The sequence below is a fragment of the Zingiber officinale genome, chromosome 2B (assembly GCF_018446385.1).
Source record: "Zingiber officinale cultivar Zhangliang chromosome 2B, Zo_v1.1, whole genome shotgun sequence".
Taxonomy (NCBI): Eukaryota; Viridiplantae; Streptophyta; class Magnoliopsida; order Zingiberales; family Zingiberaceae; genus Zingiber; species Zingiber officinale.
The window spans coordinates 152,620,386-152,633,752 of record NC_055989.1 but is presented as its reverse complement, the minus strand read 5'-3'; the positions used below and the strand labels follow the sequence as shown (position 1 = coordinate 152,633,752).

Sequence of the window (13,367 nt, the reverse complement as noted above, 5' to 3'; positions counted from 1 at the left end):
CCATCATCATAATCTAAATTCATTTGTTCAACTGAAAAGCGAGGTTGAATCACAACTAGAAAGCGAGGAATTTGAATCAGTGCTGCATAAGCAGAAATCAGCTTCGGAAGAGTCCTGTAATTTTCAAAGATAAGGAGCCACACATTGAAATGATCATTAATGTTGTCCTTTGGCCTTGAGCTCCTATATAAGGAGGCTACGATCACAGGTAAAAGGTTACGCAGATAACACAGTGAAAGCAAGCAGAAGCTCTCCTCCTCATTCCCCTTCTCTGTCGTGCAACTCCTGCTCGGCAGATTGCCCGCGGTAGTATTCGGGTACCACTCAGTTCGTCGTGACCATCAGTGCTTGGTAGAGTTCACGGTCAAACCGTTGTATCCTGGGAAACAGATCACCCAAATAAGCCTCGAAGCACAGCCGAAGGTGGGGGCGAATCTGTTTCAAGGAAACTGCTACTTGCAGGCCTCGGTCAGCTTGCCCGATAGGGATTTTGCCCGACCTTACTGCTCTGTCTAGATCTGTTGCTCTGTCGGTACTGCTCTGCAGACCTGGTCTTCTGTTCTGTAGATCTGCTCTAAACAGACTTGATCATTCTGCTCTAAACAGATCTGGTCATCCTTTCTGTCAAGACCTGCAGTCCGACCGACCGACCGACCTGCAGTCCGACCGACCTGACCGACCGACCTGCAGTCCGACCGACCCGACCGACCCGACCGACCGACCTGCAGTCCGACCGACCGACCTGCAGTTGACTGACCCGGCCGACCGACCGACCGACCGGCCGACCTCATCTCGGCAACATAGACTAGTGGCTCAGCCGATCTTCTTGCTCGGTAATTCTTCAGCTCGGAGCAGAAACTAGCCCCTGCTGGCAACCTGAGATTATCCGCTCAGGTCATCTCTACTGTAAATTGAATTTAAATTCAACTAATACCCCATAAAATCTCCGGCGTCATATTATTGTGTCTAACATTTGTTTGTTTCTTTTTGATGTTATAAACCATCATCATTATCTAAATTAATACAGAGAGGAAGGATGCATCTGAAGGACAATCTAGGGAGGTTTATGATATTCCTTATTGATGGGTGTTGGAATGACTGAAAGTTTGTGCGCTATGGAAGGGTGGGCTGCCGTTTCATCAAACCTACACCTTTGGCTTAAGCTGAATACATCCTAAACAACAAGGTTGTGATGCAAAAGGATTTCAAACAATGCACAAGGCAAGCAGAAGAAAAACTAAGACATATAACATAATTATGATTATTAATAGGCTTTGAAAAGGTTAAAAAAAAAAAAGTTATCTTCACAAGCTATATGTTCAGCATTCAAGTTAACATCTAATCTCTACAATGAGCATAATTGAGGTCATCAGCTTATAAGGAAGTTCCAGAGTTTTTGTTTCACATATAATGACGTTCCAATCATCACCAACCTCTTCATCTTCTAGTTTATCAGCATCTTGGTCGTTCTCTTGCTTGTTAAGCGTGTCATTATTCTTAACAACAAGATCACTGACAGGCTGAAATGCATGTTAAAGACTTAGTAGTCGGTGACAAATTTCTTTTTTGCATTTTAGTTTGCCAATGATCTTGTTGGTAAGAATAATGACACATTTAACATGCAAGAGACCGATCAAGATGCTGATGAATTGGATTGAAGAGGACGGTGATGATGGAACATCATCATCTATGAAATAAAAATTCAGGAACTTCCTTATAACCTCATGACCTCGATTATCAATGAGATTAGATGTTAACTTGAATACTGAACAAATAGCTTGTGAGAATAATTTTCTTTCTAATTTTACCTTTTCAAAGCTTGTAAATGATTATTGTCATTGATTATATTGCTTATCTTAGCTTTTCTTCTGCTTGCCTTGTTTCTTTAGGATGTATTTAGCAGTCCCATATTTGTCTCAGAATCTTTTTAATGACTATAACAAAGTTTGAGTGGTTTTTGCTACTTGCTCAACTGTTCTATGATGGTGACCTGTCCAATGATTTCGATGTCATGTAAACCGACTGTAAATGCACATTGACATCAAGTTCTTCACTATAAATGCAGTGGTGGTATCCACGTCATTATTATTCATTTGAAGTAGACATTTTTCTTTTCTTTTCCATGGTTGAATTTGGATCAAGTCTACAACTAGGCCACGCAATTCTACAACAACCAAATCATGGAAAGCAGCAGACAAAAGACTGTTTTTTTTTAAAGGACTCAAGAACACAGCATCATTGCAGGAATTACAGCACCAGGTGCAATGCTTCTCCATGGGTAACTTTTTTCTGTGGGCTTTGGACGGTGGTTTTGTAGGGTTCAATTAGGTTGCAGGTTGCAATTTTAGGAGAAAGATTGGAAAAGAAGAAAAGTGTTTCTGGATCAACTCTGGCTGCTTGTTGAAGTCTTTCATTGACTATTTGCATAAGTTCATTGGTGAACACCCATAGTTGACTAGTTCTTCATAAAAATCTATATCCAGCTTATTAAAGTTTAACAGTAGTATGCAATATAATCTTGATAACTTTCATGTTTTTTCTATATATTTTTGTTGACTTTGCCTTGGCCATTTCTAATAACTATATATCTTGATACCTTAATATAAAAAAAATGTGTGTTTGGTTCATGAAATATCTCCTATTTTCAGGACCCAAATCAAATAAATGTAAAGAAAAATAAAATTATGTTATTTTCCCCTCAAGCATGCATGTTGCTATAATAATATCATGGATTTGTTAAATTTTGGCTGTTTTTTGTTGTTGTTTTTGCTTAACTTTGCTTCAAAGGAAGAACAAAATCTTCTAAGAATTTGATATATAACTTAATTAAAATGACACATGGATTCCATTTACTTAGACGCCAAGGGATATTTATTGTCAGGATTATAAACAACTTAATATAATAATAATAATACATCATTTGATAATTAAACTTAATATAGCATATTGGACAGTCATAAATAGGAAGGTGTCATCTTTTAATATCCAAAATTTATTATTAAATCTTAAAGTACAATTAATAAATAAGAAAAACATTTTTTAATATAACGTTCAATAATTCTTATAATAATAATTTAAAGATAAATAAAAATTGAGGGATGAGGAAAACGTTTCCTTGTTCAATCAGTCTAGCAATCAATTTATTGTCTGACAAAACGAATAGATATTGGAAAAGTCCCATCATTTCACATTCAAGCTACAAAAATTCCTAAATAATTTAATAAAATGAAAAATTATAATATCATAATTTCAAACTCAGCATTTCATCATTTAGTTAATTCAACACTATTAATAATATAAATTTTAAACATGTAAATTCTTCTTTTATTTTAAAATTTTCTTTATTTTCTTCCAATATCATTTTTTATATATATGGTCTCTTAGTTGATCACCAACACTAACCACTTAAGTGATCACTCATAGCATAACATTGTTATGCTATGGATTGATATTAAATAGTTAAGATTAATCTAATTTTACTATCCTATCGTATGATAATAAATAATTAAGACAAACACGACTTGATACGATGGGGCGAGCCCCTTGCTGCGACAAGGCTAACATGAAGAAAGGTCCCTGGTCGCCGGAGGAGGACGAGAAGCTGAAGTCCTACGTGGAGCAGCATGGCACCGGCGGTAACTGGATCGCCCTCCCCCAAAAGATCGGTGAGTGATTAGTTGCTTAATTCCCTGTTAATGCATTGCTTTTATCAGTTAATCATCTCATAAATCGTGTGTTAATTAATTAGTTTGCTGCTTAATTAGGACTTAATCGGTGCGGGAAGAGCTGCCGGCTCCGGTGGCTGAACTATCTCCGGCCGAACTTGAAGCGCGGGAACTTCTCCGCGGAGGAAGACAACATCATCTGCAGCCTCTTCGTCAGCATCGGCAGCAGGTGATCGGTGATTACCGACAGCGAGATCAAGAACTATTCGGAATTGATAGTGATTTCGTTTGATTTTAACAGATGGTCAATTATTGCGACGAGGTTGCCGGGAAGGACCGACAACGAGATCAAGAACTACTGGAACACCAAGTTGAAGAAGAGGCTCTTCGGGAGCGGCGGAGGCGCCGTCGCCTCCCGGAAGGAGAAACCTTCGCCTCCTGCAGCCTCGATGGACAACGAAGAAACCAGAGCTCCGGCAGTGGCTCCCTCCTGCGGCGGCGGCGGCGAAGACTCTGTCAGTAATTATTCATCGGGTTGCTCTTCGGCAAGTGGACTCATGTCGGAGCTGGACGAGTTGCTCCAGTTCAGCTCGGTCGGCTTGGAGGAGATGGGTTGGCTTTTCGGAGAGGACGGCGATGAGAGCTCATTTGCGGTGGCCCCGCCGGCGGTGAACTGAGGGACCCACACAACTAGTATGTACAATTAGTGTAGGTCTCAAATTTCGAAAATAGTCTTTTGTAAAATGGAATAAAAAAATATTTTGCCGTATGACCCACCAATACGGGAGCCTCGTACGTGCACCCGATTATACTTTTAAAATAATAATTAGAACATGGTTTATTAATTATGTGGATATTTAGGGTTAATAAATTCATACACGGAGAGAATGCCATTTTGAGATAGTCATTTTGAGACAATGAGTTATATATTTTGAGATAATGAGTTATATATATATATATATATATATACTTTTGATAGGTTATTCATCTTATATTATATTCTGTGTGTACGCATCTAAACTATTTTTCTAATTTGAATTTATTTGTATACGTATTAATATAAGTCAAAGCATAAATTCTAAATATAAAATCTTTTATATATATATAGATATATATATATGAACATATTAGTGCTAATTTATTGAAACTAGCATCAACATGTTAATGTTGTTTGTTTCAAAACAACATCAACGTTTTGAAAAATTAATACCACGTTAGTGTTGTTATTTTCAAAACAACACCAATGTTGATATTATTTGAAAAAAAAACAACATCAATATTGGTATTATTTTAAAAAAATAACATCATGTTGATTTGGAAAAAAATAATAGCATCATATTGATGGTGTTTTGAAAAAAAAAATAGCACTAACATTGGTGCTATTTGAAAAAAAAACACCATGTTATTCTGTTTTGAATAAAAAAACATCAACATGCACCATGTTTTGAAAAAGAGCACCAACGTGGTACTATTTTGTGTTTTTTTTTCAAAATAACACCACGTTGATGGCTATTTTTTTTCAAATAGCACCACCGTTAGTGCTAATTTTTTCAAAACAACATCAACACGATGCTATTTTTTTTAGACCAGCACCATATTGGTGCTATTTTTTTCAAACAACACCAACGTGTTGGTGTTGTTTTATTTCAAACAGCACCAATGTGTTGGTGCTGATTTTTATGTTGGTACTGGTTTGTAAAAATAAACACCAATGTGCATGTAGGAGAGAGAGAAAATTATATACAAATGAGATATATATATATATATAATTTAGCTCGCACACCCTTATTATGTACACTCATGGGAGACTGAGTGTGAATCCAGATGCTCAGAATTTCATTTGGGTGCCCTGATCGATAAAAATGAATCGAAACACTCGGACAAGCGTCCAGATTCACATTCAGTTGTCCATGAGTATACAAGGTAAGGATATACAATTATATATATATATTAGCAATGAGTTATATGAACTTGTTTAATATAAATATATCCTCAGTGTATAGTTAAGTTGAACACCACATGATAGATATATAGATATATACCAGGGTTGATTTTCGATGAAATAGATAAAAATATCTTCTCATACAATAGTCTACTCAATTTCTTAATTTATCACCTTACATATGCACAATGATAGTTTTATAGAAATATGCTTAACTTTCTTCCTTGTAGTAATAAATGCATGATTATGTTTTCTACATAGTTAGGTCCAATTGTACGACTATACTTTTAGATAGGTTGAGTAAACAATAATTTAACTTAATTAATTTAGCATGAAAATTAATAGTCTAAGTTTTGCACTAGTCAACGAAAAGTTATAATCGATGCATGCATCTTCATCATCGAGTAACTGTGGAAGGAATATTCATCAATAATAATAGAGTAATGTAATTGATGAAAATGAATATAATTGAATATATAATATTTATTAGTAGTTAGCCAATATGGATGTTAATTCGACGATTCTAATAATAAGTAAGCATCACCATTTTTTAAAGTTTTTAGTAGAATATCATCATTTGTGTTAGACGGAAGAAATTATTTAGTATTATTTTTTGTTTGGGATGGGAGTGGCATGTTGAAACCCTTCCCAATAATGTCATTTACCATTGTAGCAAAGGTGATGTCTCATGTCATTCTAATAAATATTGATCATGACTTTTCAATACATTGCTTCAAGTGTTCATCAATATCATTGAATGCCCACACTCTACTTTCCTAAGCATTAGGGTCAGTGGCCTAGTGATGACTTAGCTCTTTGTAAGGCTTGAGACGAGAGCTATTCGAATAGTGTAGTCGTATTCATCATCATAACACACGCCTACACATAAATGTTAAGGTCACGTTGAAGACTCTTGTTATCCTACAAAAGAAAGTGAGAGAAGAGTAAATTTTAATCTTAGCTAGTATGTTTATCTTTGTAAAGTAAACACAATCTCTAGAAAAACATGTTGACTTTGTTAAAATCACAATCTCACTCTCGTCAACATATCAATTTCATCTTGTGTATTTGTAATCAAGAAGGTCGACCAGGTGCTATGGATCTACTTAATTCATTGAGTGGGATTGATGTGTATCCAATAGACTAGTTCACTTTGCAATATTTTGATTGAAATGGTAATAAAATGACTTTAATCTAACTAAAAATCAATTCGCGGATGCATCATCAATCCATCCTTCTACTAGTTCTACATTTAGTAAACCGCGAAAAGTTTTTCGTGCCTCGACTTTCATTGCAAACAAGGAACAGGTATTAGAACCTAAAAGTTCATCTTACCAGTACAATTCGATGAAATCAGTCTAAAACAGTGACATATCGGGCGGAGGACCGTAAACTGTTTTCCATGACAGAGGAACAATCCATCCACCCTGTGCATTAGCATCACCTGTAGTAAACAGCATTAAAAGCTTCAGTATCAATAGATTGGGTGCATTCTTACAACATGAAACTTAATGTATGAAAGCAAGTTAGTTGTTTCAGGTAGTTTGGACCGAGGTTTGGAGAATTGACTAGAGGGGAATAGATCAAGAGGACTTCAAACGAGTTGAATGGGGAACAGATTGCATTGGATCTTTTAGAGGCGTATTCTATCTCGATCATGTTTAACTTAGACAAGTTCACATATTGATAGAGAACACAATTTGTCAACCAACCTAATCTGCATCAAGAGTAACTCATGATCTAAAGATGAACTTGATCACGAAACAAGATTCTTAATATTTATATCGCTACCCAATTTATCATGGATCCTAACAGAATAGGAGAGACCGTAATGGGTGGTGTAAAAGATGTTGATCGAATCAACACAACAAGCAATAAAGGGATGGCTATGCTGGCATGTACAAATAGTTAACATCAAATGTATTCATAAAATCATATATACATGCAACCCTGGAGATCATGGAATCCATCCAAATAGTTGAATCAGCTCTAGTTGATCCAAGATGCATACCACGAGACAAAGAAAGAAAAGCGATATGAAAATTTGTATATTGATTTGCCACACTCACCAGATAATTTATCTGGGGTCAGTTTCAGCAGTTTGCAAGCTGCATCAGCTAATTGAAAGGAGTCAGGAATGTTGTCCCCCTCTGAACAGTAGCACAATAGACAAGTCACTTTCAGACCTTTAGCCTATTTCCAACATCCCAAACATTAAGTTAGTCCAGTAAAAAACATGCTAAGGAGAAAGTGTTTTTTAATTGGGCAACAAAAGGAGCACCTTGCAACAAGATAATAAGGCAGCAAAGGGTAAGCCAGGATAATAGTCGTCGTCAACCAGTTCCTCTTCAAGATTGATCTCATCATCCTGAACCAGTTTTCCTTCAGCCAGTTCATTGAGATATGCCCATCGTCTCTGAGTTGAATCATATTCTTCCAGCCTCTTAAATCCTAACCTCTCGCACTCAGCATCAGTTCCATCACTGTTCACACTTGAAATGTAGTATACCTGCATATCACTGAATGGACACAGAAGTAACAAACGAAAAAATAAAGGAGACAAGAAAACCAAAAAGGTAAACAGATATGAAGATAAAGATCAGGTACCTGGATGCGACAATTTTCTTCAGTCTACCAGAATCTAAACTTGAAAGAATAACAATATGTTTCTTTCCGATGCTAGATACAAAGTCTGCCATTTCTTTAGAAAATTCAACCATCATTCCCTGCCCAAGACATAGAATGATGATGTTCATCTCAATATATTCTATAGCAACAACGACTGCCACATTGCACAGCAGGTGCACTTCACTTTTTCCAGTTTTAGGAGGAACAGTCATGTTACTGAAATATTTTTGGCATAAGATCTATTGTGTCAAATATAAACAAAATATATACTAGATATAAACCATGACTTAAAGCAAAATTTTATATTATGTTTCTTCATGATGTATTTATGCATTATTCTATCATGCGAAAGCTTTCACATTCCACAAGTATATCTTCATAGTTCGCATAACTTTCACCATAGACTGGGGCAAACACCAGACTATTTCCTAAATACCCGACATACTACAATTGAGAAGAAAAAAAAAATCTGTTTAGAAATCTCAACATGTGACTCACACAGTCATAAATCTAGCTAATCTAAATCATTCACAGTAAACTAAAATGAACAAAAATAGTGTGCAGATATAGAAGGACAATTGCGAATATTGGAAGATAGGGCAACCTAGAGAACGGATGCATATCATCTTAGCAGTTTGAAATAAAAAGGTAGGAACGGCCAACCGGAATAGCAATTGATAGGCATAACAGAACAGACATAACAAAACCTTATCATTGAAGCATAGAATTTGTTTGTTATGTGAACACTGGTGCGAATGTGCGAGACTGATATTTAAAGGAAAAGATAAGTATGACAGAAACTTACAATATATAATTTTCTAGAAATATAAGGTTTTACCAACAAAATAATTGAGGTATGAATCCTCATGCCTCCAAAATCCTAATATAGTGGACCAGGCACGGAACCTAGTGCCAATGAAGCTACTACAAGATCTTCATCTTGGAAATATTTAACTTTATAAGTTGCGTTGTGTACAATGCTAATGAAATGATAAAATTAACATCCACATTTAGGTAAAAGCAAAATCTCCAACACCACTACATACTAGCTCTCCCGCTCCTAAACCACACTACTAACTTTATTTAATCTTGGAGTTTGGATGATGATTTCTTTAGAGTTTAGGACCTCTTTAGGGTGATTACTAGAAGGCCTTCAAAAAACTCCAATTGGTGCTGTCATGATTACAATGTCTGTGTCAATTTTCCTAGCACAGCTATACAAGAAGCAAAATTTCAAGTTGCCACCAAAGATTTGTTTGATCCTAAAATTAGCTCATACGATAGTTGATGTTGACTTAACGCTGAGGTTGTTAGCTTTACAACGAAAATATATAATATCACTATAATAGTGAGGAAATTGGGATAGCTGTGAAGTGTTTATATAAGGAGGAAATTGGGATGAGAAAGTTTGAACCAAGGGACAAAAAGAGACAACTAGAAGCGAAGGGGCTAAATTAAGAACTATGTCTAACTTTAGAAGACAAACTGAATAAATAAATAAATAAATGAGAAATCTTAAATCAAAAGCGAGGATTCCAATTAAAAGCTACAATATGCAAATTCTTCAAAAGAAAAGGAGATTTAATAGTAAGATTTGAATGTAATAAATTATAAAATGTTCAGATTAGTTAATATGTGCTTAGAAATATTGAAAAAAATAATCAAATTCTGATATCTCGTGTATGAAAAATAACAAATTAATACGCACTACTACTTCAGTGTGATTACAACTTAAAACTGACTGAAAAATCCCAATCACCTTGACAACTGGAGACCTTTGCTGGATAAGAGTTAAAGCATGCTGAGTAGATTCATAAACTGTAAAAGGAAGATAGCTTGAAGGATCAGTACAAACATCCTGAGACCAAAAAATGTAAAATCAACGGAGTTTACACTGAATTTACTGGCTGTTTTGATCTTAATCTAACTAATGGCAGCATACGATTATTTGATAGAAGTCCGAGAAAGAAGAAATAAGACCAGTAACAGAACGGCACGGTAAAAAAAATCTAGTAGATACTAATTACAGGAAATGGAACTACGGAACGGCCGTTGATACTTTTCAGGACTTTGCCAAAATAATTAAATGAGTACAAAATGCATAGGCATTCTCACAAACATGTAGCCGCGACGAAAAGGAGAATACTTTATGGGGAAAAAAAAGATGTTGGGAAGAAGCGATTACGTTCAAGGGGAAGGGAGAGGAGCCCCGAAGGTTCCGGACCGTAAGCATCATTTCCAACGCAAGGGAGCAAGAAAGGCGCATCCAGGAAGCCAACTCTTTTGGCTGCAGTCGACGAGATCAAGAGATCGACGGCCAACTGCCCGACGTTGCCGATCGACAGCCCTGGCTAAAAAATAAACAGCAAAGGTGCCCTAATTGCAGCGGAAATCCAGAGAAGGAGATGGAGGAGTAGAGTGAGGATGGCGTACCAGGAGAAGAACAGGGCAATCGGCGGAGAGGTGACGACCTTCTTCGAGGGCGAATTCCATGGCGGAAGAGAGAAAGAGGAGGGCTTTAGCCTCGCTCGCCGGATCGAAAGCTTTTATAGTTTCACCGCGCTTGCTTGGGAGACAAGAAGGTCAGCTCGTTGATCTGGAAAAATGAATAAAGAGGTAAAATGGAAGGGAAGAGGACCAAAAGTATAGATGGCAAAAATCAAAAGGGCTGTTTAGTTTAAATTAAATTAAATTAATTTTTTTTTAAAATATATTTTTTTTATCGTCCATGCGAGGCAGATTTTGAATACAATCATGACAGATCTATTAAAATTGTATACTTGCCCCCGCTGGCTGGATCAACCGATTAAGGTGTGGTATCCTTGCACAATGAGTTGTAGGGTCGAAGGTCTACGGGCGCGCACTAGATGAATAATCTAGGTAGGTTGTGTTAAATTCCGGAGACATCACGCTTTACCCGGGTCAGTATTCACCGTTGATTTACCTCCTCCTAAGATCCCTGTGGGGCCAGGCCTAGGGGGCCGTTGGGCGGCGGGACCCGCCTTTTTGCACAATGACAAAAAGGGCTGTGCTGGGCCTAGTTTTTTATTGTTAAATATACATATTAGAGTTAGGTTAAAATAAAATGTTGCTATGATAAAAAAATGGTAAATTAGAGAAAAATCCCCAATCACAATGTTAACTTTGCATGTAATCCCCATGTCCAAAAAACTTTGTTTCCACTCCCTGCATGCAAAGTATTACTTGTTTCAACTCCCTCATGCAAATATTGATACCTAAATTGCCCCTCAAATTTTTTAGGTACAAAAATTTCAAAATTGAGTACAAAAAGTCCAAAAATGAGTATAATTCTTCTTAAAGTCAGTACTTTATATTAAGAATCGAGTATATTTTCTATCAAAATTGTCCCTCTTATTTTTTAGGTATAAAAAGTCTAAAAATAAGTATAATTCATGTTAAATTCAGCACTTTACACTATAATCGAGTACTCTATACTAGGATCGAGTATATTTTCTATTGAAATTAACCCTCATATTTTTCAGTACAAATAGTCTAAAAATGAGTATAATTTTTATTAAATTCAGCACATTAAACTAAAATTGAGTATATTTTGAGATGAAAAAAAAATCATACTCAATTTGATAGAAAATATACTATATTCTAAGTTAATATACTCAATTTAAGAGAATTTATACTGATTTTTAGACTTTTTGTACCTAAAAATATCATGAACAATTAGGTAAAAATATTTGACTGGGGAGTGAAAATAAAGATTTTCATTGATAGGGACTGCATGAAAAAATTTATTTATCAATAAGGACTGCATGTAAAATTATCCATAAAAACAACTAGAAATTAAATGAAGTACCAAGTCACATAAACAAAAAAAGACCGTCTTTTTTTTAAAATTTAAAATCTTTTAATCAGGTCAGTTATCGAAGTCACACGTATTTATCTTAATCTCCATATATTTGACAATATCTCTTTCAATACTTTTATTTTTAATTTAATTATATATTTATTTAATTAACTTTTTATTTTATTTTAATTATAAATACGGACCATTAACTTGTCACCTTTTATATATGTTATTTCCGTAGTTATTATCTAGCTCCGCCCATGAATGGTAGTCCTTACTCTTTGACTCTAAGATCACACTTTGATTTTCTTCTGACTTTAACCTCCTGACTAATCTTTCTCCTCCACCCGTCCTTCCTCGACGATATTACTTCTAACGTTTGCCTTACTTACTCATTTCCATGTCTTTGTCCTGTCATCGCTCGTGGTTATGACCACTCTCTTCATGGCCAAGCCCTCACCCTCGGAGGCATAGTCGTTGACATGATCATCCTCAGTTGTAGTTGCCAGGATCAAATTGACATGTCCTCTACATTAGCGTACCCTTATAGTCACGCTAATGCAGGAGGCAAGCCGCTATAGATTGAAGTGTTGCATGAGATGCTCGAGCATGGTCTCACGCCAAGCACATGGATTGACTACTTCTATCTCACCATCGACGCCGTGCTCTAACGTCGACAACTAAGTCTTCTACCACAGTCCCTAAATTTTCAACATCTACAAATTAGATATCATTACTGATAAATTTTTTTTAAAAAAATCATTCAATAAAAATTTAAAATTTGATGAAAATATAGGTGAAAATGAGTTGGTAACGTGCTCACGTGAAGTGAACTTGGACCTCTTCTATGTTGGACTAGACCAACTCGAGATTAGCCCAGCTCACTTCTAATTCCTGGATCCATCCCTGAATACAATATATAATAATTATTTTCTTCACTTCCATCTAAATTTAAAATTTTAGTTCAGCCCTTGTCTATAATTATATAAGATTCCGTAAAAATAAATGATAATATAATTTTATTTTTTTTATATAAAGGTAAATTTTCTTCAAGTTCTTTTGCTTTTTCATACATGCATGCAAGTCTTACATCTGAGTTCATCACTGATTTGATCGTCAAAGATGATAACATCGATAATATCAACCCTTGACAAGATTTATTTTACAGGACACCAAGAGCCAACACACTGATAAACCAACATCAACCACGAATATAATTTGAGTGAGTTACGAAGGATACCATAAATGTTCTATATATATATATTTTATCCTTTTATGTATATTTTTATTTTACACCATCGTTCAAACTAAA

The 13,367-nt window shown here is 35.6% G+C and overlaps 2 protein-coding genes across 3 annotated transcripts; one reads left to right on the top strand and one right to left on the bottom strand.

Annotated features, from left to right (window-relative positions):
• Nucleotides 1-3,389: 3,389 nt before the first annotated feature.
• Nucleotides 3,390-4,510, top strand: LOC122049678 (transcription factor RAX3-like). Its single transcript, XM_042611039.1, has 3 exons — nt 3,390-3,665; nt 3,765-3,894; nt 3,967-4,510. The coding sequence occupies exons 1-3, from the start codon at nt 3,530-3,532 to the stop codon at nt 4,340-4,342; spliced, it is 642 nt and encodes a 213-aa protein (XP_042466973.1). The 5' UTR covers nt 3,390-3,529; the 3' UTR covers nt 4,343-4,510.
• A 1,916-nt stretch (nt 4,511-6,426) lies between these two features.
• On the bottom strand, nt 6,427-10,865 carry LOC122047932 (proteasome assembly chaperone 2-like). Of its 2 annotated transcripts, XM_042609469.1 has the most exons (8): nt 10,669-10,865; nt 10,421-10,586; nt 9,995-10,053; nt 8,215-8,333; nt 7,889-8,126; nt 7,677-7,800; nt 6,943-7,051; nt 6,427-6,528 (listed from the first exon to the last, which is right to left on the bottom strand). In XM_042609469.1, exons 1-7 carry the CDS (start codon nt 10,726-10,728, stop codon nt 6,966-6,968), a joined length of 852 nt encoding a protein of 283 aa, XP_042465403.1. In that variant the 5' UTR covers nt 10,729-10,865; the 3' UTR covers nt 6,427-6,528; nt 6,943-6,965. The 2 variants fall into 2 exon arrangements, with proteins under 2 accessions (XP_042465403.1, XP_042465402.1); XM_042609468.1 differs by lacking the exon at nt 6,427-6,528 and having other exon boundaries at nt 6,769-7,051; nt 10,669-10,864.
• Between the last annotated feature and the right edge of the window lie 2,502 nt (nt 10,866-13,367).